Source organism: Vespa velutina, chromosome 4, assembly GCF_912470025.1.
Source record: "Vespa velutina chromosome 4, iVesVel2.1, whole genome shotgun sequence".
NCBI classification, from domain to species: domain Eukaryota; kingdom Metazoa; phylum Arthropoda; class Insecta; order Hymenoptera; family Vespidae; genus Vespa; species Vespa velutina.
Window position 1 is genome coordinate 1,261,716 of NC_062191.1, and position 7,500 is coordinate 1,269,215.

Sequence of the window (7,500 nt, forward strand, 5' to 3'; positions counted from 1 at the left end):
TCATCGTCTCTTGACGTAAGTACGTACATATACGTTCTTAAAATTTGTTCAGAAACGACGAATTTATATCATTTTTTCTTTTCTTTTCTTTTCTTTTTTTTTTTTCTTCAAATACTTTCAAATATATCGATACATTTAATACGTACAATTAACAGGACTAATGGCATTAATTTGATATTTGAAAATTTTCTAAAAAAGATGAATTTAAAAGAGAATAAAAACTTTCATACTTCGTAGTCGACGATCGAATTTTATTTTGTCTATTTTGTTTTTTTTTTTTTTTATTCTTCATTTTTAAAAAATTTTTTTTTTTTTTATTAAATTTTTTTCTTACAAATATCATAATTAATACTATCGTCGTTTGTGAAATCGTAAATGCGTATATACGATCTTAAAATTTGTTGTAGAAACTTCAGAGGATGATATACCAATGCACCGATTGAGGAAGCAATACTACAATACTACGTTGAACGATGAAGAGAGACGTGAGTGAGAATGGTTAGGTAATACATAACAGAGAATATGTACATACCTAGGCGATATTCAAGATTTGATATCGAATTGGATCGGACGTTGATAGCGTATTCGGTTGTCATCGGGTAAATCGAATATATGCCAATGAACGAACGATTTTCTCTAACGAAATATCGAAAATATTTGTGTATTTGGATAAAAGGAATTTCTTTTGGGCTTTATACAGGAAATCATAATTCGTCGTTAGGGGAATATTTTTTCCACATGAAAAAATACGATATTCTTATCTTTGCTGATGCTTTAAAACAAGAAAATTCATGACTATATGTATATATATATATATATATATTACAAATAAATAAATAAATGAATATATATATATATATATATATATATATTTATATTTATATATATATATATATATATATATATAGGGTTTTTATCGTTACACTCGACGATTCGATAGAAAATCCAATTCGGATATTTATCGGGTAAAAATTGAATGAAAAAGAAGGAAGAAAAAAATAATATTGGACCGATCGTACATTCATAGAAAGATCCATGAGAGCGTGAAAGATCGATCGTTTCTATCTACTAAAATGATTAAAAAATGGTAGGAGAAACCTGAGTACCGTTAGAAATCCTTGCATTACTCGTAATGGAAGCCCTGGCTAATCTTCTTATTTTTAATAAAATAGAAAGATATATATATATAATACATAAAATTCTATGAATATATATATATATATATATATATATATATATGTATATACATACATATACATATTCGTATAATTTTCCGTTTAACATATACATAATAAGATAATTGTTCTTGTTCCTTCTTTTTCTTGTTCTCTTTTAATTTTGAATAACACGTTGCATCATGCATCATAAAATAGATAAGTATACGTTGCATAGACCAAAAGATCTTTCTGTTCAATATCGATTTTTTATAAAAAAAACTTTTCTTTCAACTCTATTTAATTTTTCTATTCGTTTTTAATTCACAGAAGCGATATCGTTTAACGGCCAATGTAATATCGATGTCATTTCTATGTATGTATGTAGAAAGACGAAATATCTGTGTTACATGTATGAGCACACGTTGAACAAATTTTTAGAAGAGTCTCGTGAGATAGAAAGATAAAGAAAAAAAATGCCGAAAGAATTTTTCACGCGTTCCATTAATTCGAATGAAAAGTAGTATCCAACAAAAAAAAAAAAAAAAAAAAAAAGAAAAAAGAAAAAAGAAAAAGAAAAAAAAAAGAAAGAAAAAAAGAGAAAAATGGAAAAAAAGAAAAAAGAATGAGAAAATGATTCTAACGATATTTAAACGTCATTAGTCTATATAATGTTAATCATAATCATAAATTTGGACAAGTTCATTAGTCAATCTATCAGCATCAACTGCGCTAGCCAACACTTTTCTAGAGCGAAGAAGAAGCATCGTGAATATTAATCGTCTACGTTCTCTTACATCCTTAACGACTACTACTCTTACTGACTACTATTCTTTTGCAAGCAACTATCGATCCATTTCACCCACGTAACAGAATAAATGTAATATATTGCGGAATTCATAAGACATAGTTATTGCCTCGTTTGTATACCGAATTCGGAACGTGTATTTAATTTACGTAATGTATTGTGAAACTCTGTACTGGACATGTTTCTTTGCTTATATATGTACATATATATATATATATATATATATATATATAAATAAATATATATATATATATATATACGTTCGCCTATTCTAGTAAAATCAATCGCGCGCGTGCGCGCACATATACATTTTTGAATGAAATTTGTTTAAAAAAGAAATAGAAAAAAGAAAAAAAAGATCCAAAGAATACAAAAAATGTAATTTATACACTCACACGTATATACACAAACACACACATACACACATATACACACATATACGAACATATATACATATAGACACGTTATTGATCATACGATAAATTCAATTGATAATATAAAAATTTTTGATCGAGCGATTGTCAGACATGTTAAATCAAATGTTAATTTTGTTATGCTAATAGTGAATCCCTTAATTGAACTATCTATTTAATTTATTTATCTATCGATTAACAGGGTAGAAATTTAATTAATTACTTCGTAACTGATATAATGTTCGGATAAAATGTACTTATACGTATATATATATATATATATATATATGTATATATACGTATGTACATAAGTCGATCCAGATAATTTATCTTTTACACGCGTATATTATCTATCCACGTATTATTCGACGAGTTACGAATAATCCTATACGAATTTGTTCGGAAAAGAAAAGAAATTCATGGCGCGTAATGCGAGTATTCGGCAGTTACGAAACAGAAAGCGATCGGCTACGGCGAATACTTACATTCTTCCAAAACTGTTTTGTATTCACGTAGCTTTGACTATCATCAGCCTTATAAACGTGGGGCCGCATATAAAGACGAAAGACGGACTTCTGCTAAGGACAGTTATATTTTTTTTCGTCGACCATCTAACAGCTCATATAATACTGATAGTTATGAAGGTGATAATTATTATTTATCATTTCGGTATCCTATTGTATATCCGATGGGATTTAATTTGAAAAAGAAAAAAAAAAAAAACATACTTTCATCTCATACGTAATACTCGTCCAATTCGATTTAAAAAAAAAAAAAAAAAAAAAAAAAGAAAAAAGAATGGTCTGTCCATTTAACGGATAATTATTCAGAAGACGAAGAAGAAAAAGAAAAGAACATTTTCGTCTGAATTAAACTATCCGATTAATCAAAAAAATTGTCTACCTGAGGGATAATTGTTAAGAAAGAAGAGGAAGAAAGAAAAAGGAAAAAGAAAAACAAAACAAAAAAAAATTAAACAGAACTTCTGAACAGGATAAATTTATATTACAGTGCTTCTATTATATTCGATTTGTCAGAAAGTGTCTAATCGATGGATAATCATTCAAAACGAGAGAAAAGAAAAAGACAGATTCTCAATCAGGGATAATGTGATATTTGCGCTCGGCCAAATTCTTTAATATCGTATTAATAACGTTAAACGAATATGACAATAGGAGATCCATTTTTTTGTTTTTGTTTCGTTTGTTCTCTTCTTTAATGATATTTTTTTTTTGTTTTTTTGTTTTTTTTTTTTTTTTTTTTTGTCGAACTAAAATAAGATTGACGGTTATCATATTTGATTTTAGATAATCTTCTTGATCCTTTTCATCGGAGTGGCAGCTACAACAGAATTGGCTCGCTACATGCCCAGAGGATGGCGTCCAAGTGGGAGACACTTCAATCCCGGTCACAGTCAGCCACACGCATACTATCGACCAGTCGGTCCACCAAATGTGATCACTTATCCACCAGCAGCATTCCCACCTTCGGATAGTACGATCCCAACAACAACAGCTAGTACATCGTCAACGATACCGAGTACTACTACTCCTACTACTTCTACTATTACCGTTACTACAACCGAGAGAAATATAGAACCAACGACTCAACCAAATCTATCTGATGAAAGTTTCGACACGAATCCGGCCCTTGCCATCGCCAATTCCTTCGCCTTCAACAGACCTGTCTACGTTTATAATACCTTCCCTTTCCTCCCAGGACACGTTTTAGTCAAGTAACCTGACCAGGACCGAAGAATATCCAGGAGAACTTATGATATAATCCCGACCCACCTCTCTTCTTCATCGTGTTCGTCCGTCCTACGTACGTATGTATGTATATATGTATGTATATATATATATATATATATATATCTATGTATACGTATATACGTTACGACATTAATACTGTATTATATGTACCACCGATATATTCTCTCGACTTTGTCTATGTAATATTTGTTTTAGTAAATACATGTGTACATCATCAACACACTCGGTCACAAATGTTTGGAAACTTCGTATTTGTAATTCAATATGTAGAATCTATTGTATTACATTTAACTGTTATCATCGATACATTTAATACTTTTATATTATATTTCATTTATTATACATAAGTTAATTATTTTTATGTCTTCTTTTTTTTTTTATTTTTTTTTTATTTTTTATTTTTTTTTTTTTTTTTTTTTTATAACACGCACACACTTTTTTTTAACACGTTTACGCGTATACGCGCGCACGCGTGCGTATGTATATGTATGTGTACAAAGGATTGATATTACAAATCAATTCTTACACGAACGATGAATAAAACTGTTATCGTGATAGAGTCAAAGTTCGAGGTGCTAAATACGTCATAAAAATATGACACTCTCCCCGGGTGGGCTACACTCTCATCGATATTCCTACATTTTTACAATCCTCGCGCGAGTGAGGTACGTCCAACTTCTACTGCATCTGACACTTTGAACGATCCATTTGAGAAGTATGTGCTTATATCCAATAACTTCTAGAGGCATTTCTCCTCATTGATTCGCGCCTGATAGCACAGCCAATGGTGCGTATAGGACATTAGTAAGTATAATTCACATCGTACCAATATAAATCTTTTTCTTCTTCGTGCCACTATAAATGTCAATAATATTCCTAAATCCTATAGTTCAGTAAATCATTGATATTAAAATTTTTCTTTGACGATTAAATTCAATCTCTACAATCATTTCACATTATTTTCACACCTCTCTCTCCCTCTCTCTCTTTTTTCATTCTTTTTTTTGCTTAAAAAAAAAAATATATACATATATATATGTGTGTGTGTGTGTAAAAAAAATAAAAAAGAAGAAAAATTATATAATGTCGTTACAATTTCGTAAAAAGTGCTATGTCGGACAACGGCCATATTTTACATATTGCACGACCACGAAGTAATCCTTGTGGTACTGGCCCGTAGATTCGTGAATCCGTAGAATTACCGCTATTATCTCCTTCTAGCCAAACGTGCCCAATTGGTACCTAAAACGAGACAGCAGCATCTATATTTAGATATCATTTCAAGATGACGCTTTCTCCACAACATTTTTTTGTTTATTTATTTATTGTCTTTTTTTTTTTTTTTTTTTTCCCCTTTAATTTTTGCCATTTTCTTTCCCTCCTTTTTTTTTATTTTTCTTTTCTTGCTTTTGGGGTTTTTTTTTTTTTTCTTTTTTTTTTTTCCTTCAATACAAAAATTACATCACCATCCACATATGTATTACAATTATAATTCGTGCAAAAAGGACGAATTCAATGGAGAATACGAATTCCTGACTGGCTAGGAATAAAATGAACGTACTGAGAAACAGTTGCTAATTTATAGTGTTACTATTTGCAGCCAAGTAGCCACTAGAGTTAGTAAGAGGAGAATATAGACAATGAGGATTTCTCTAAGATGGAACGCGGTAGTTGGACGATACGGGAGAGAGCAAATAAAAATTATCATTTCTTGTCTTTTCCCTTTTTTTTTTCGTATTTTCTCTTCAATCGGAATATCGTCGAAATTCTTCATAATGAAAAGATAATTAAATTCTGAATTAATTCGATCGAATTGTTTTTTTCGAATGAAAATGATATTTTTTATTTATTAAAAAAAAAAAGAGAAAAAAAAAAAAGGAAAGAAAAAGAAAGAAAAGAAAGAGATAAGGAATAAGAAAAGAAAAAAAAAAAAAAAGAAAATAAAAAAAAGGAAAATTATATTCGTCCGGTATTTCTATAATGATGGATGATAATAATGTTAAAAGAAAAAATTAATTTTGTAAAATTAATTTCAAATTGTATTAAATATACATATGTATTTTATAAAGCATTAGATTTGTCCATTCTGCGAAGCATTATATACTCACAATATGAGTGGTAAATCCATGTCTTATACTGTCTCCAGGTAAACCTACAAGTCTCTTACAAATATGTTGTCTAGGATTGGAAGGACATATGGAAATGATTATATCACCTTTCTTATACCATCTTAATCTTGTACTTATATGTTCTGTAATTAATATATCTTTGCTATGTATCGTTGGCTCCATAGATGGACCTGAACACTGGAAAATAATAACATGGAAATAATGTGAAACTAAATATTGCAATTAGGATACAAGACACATTGTATTGAACGATATCAATAGAAATCATTAGATATTAATTACATGAAAGATATAATTAAATTTTTATACGCATTATAATTAACATTGATGTATTCTATTTAAATTTATACGTCTATTATTTCTAATAATATTAATCATCTATAAAAATTATATTAACAATCATACAATTGTGTAATCTTTAAATATAAATTCAGTATGAATATAAAATAACCTTCAAATTGTCATACAACATACATCACACACACGCATACAATAACACTTGTATGATACATGAAATTTATTAATTATTTTTATTCTACTTACCACTACAAACTCTCCGATGTACTCAAACGCACAGTGTGTGATGCATGCATACTGTAATGTAACTCCTAACACACTTAAAACTTTGTATATGTGTTTACGGAACATAATAACTAATAGGTAGAGGTTATGTTTTTATAGAAATATTTCCTAATAAAAATGCTACATCGCATTAAATATTATGCTTGTCTAAATACACGAGATATATATATATATATATCTATATGTATATATATATTTAACATTTTTGTTAAATAAATAAGATATAAGAATCACGTGTAAACGCGAGTTTTAACATCATCTTAAAATAAGAAACATCTTGTAGTACGAAGCACGAGTAATTTGAATTTAATTGCGATCGTAGCGCCATCATCGAAGACTAAAATGTATTAACAGCGACGCCTAGCGATGACATTCTATAAACATTTTATCCTTTAATTTACATTTGCAAACGTAAAGTACGATCGATAAGTAATATACGTTTAATTATTATTTTTCCTAAGATAAAATATTTAATTAAATAATACGACGTAAACGTCGTAAAGAATACGTCGCTCATTATTTCGAAACGATAGAAAATAAAAATTTTTAAATATTATTTAAAACGAAACAATGAAAATATTTTTTTCGATATATGTATCATACAAGCGATGGCGGACATACGTGCGCACTTATTTTTTTTGT

General features: G+C 28.9%; 2 protein-coding genes across 4 annotated transcripts in view; one reads left to right on the forward strand and one right to left on the reverse strand.

Moving 5' to 3' along the window:
- The window catches only part of LOC124948388, a 17,466-nt gene extending 12,793 nt beyond the window's left edge, over nt 1-4,673 (forward strand). The window contains exons 2-3 of one of the 2 annotated variants that reach the window (XM_047491933.1): nt 408-485; nt 3,683-4,673. In XM_047491933.1, coding sequence (XP_047347889.1) covers nt 474-485; nt 3,683-4,114 — 444 coding nt within the window. In that variant the 5' untranslated portion in view covers nt 408-473 and the 3' untranslated portion in view covers nt 4,115-4,673. Of the gene's footprint in view, nt 1-407; nt 486-2,771; nt 3,020-3,682 lie in introns of those variants that run through there. The other variant, XM_047491932.1, reaches the window with a different exon arrangement.
- Nucleotides 4,399-7,500, reverse strand: part of LOC124948389 (mitochondrial inner membrane protease subunit 1) — a 3,922-nt gene continuing 820 nt past the window's right edge. The window contains exons 1-4 of one of the 2 annotated variants that reach the window (XM_047491934.1): nt 6,820-7,500; nt 6,256-6,453; nt 5,241-5,389; nt 4,399-5,154 (exon numbers count right to left, since the gene is read on the reverse strand). The exon at nt 6,820-7,500 is cut by the window's right edge and continues 820 nt beyond it. In XM_047491934.1, coding sequence (XP_047347890.1) covers nt 5,094-5,154; nt 5,241-5,389; nt 6,256-6,453; nt 6,820-6,924 — 513 coding nt within the window. In that variant the 5' untranslated portion in view covers nt 6,925-7,500 and the 3' untranslated portion in view covers nt 4,399-5,093. Of the gene's footprint in view, nt 5,390-6,255; nt 6,454-6,819 lie in introns of both variants that reach the window. The other variant, XM_047491935.1, reaches the window with a different exon arrangement.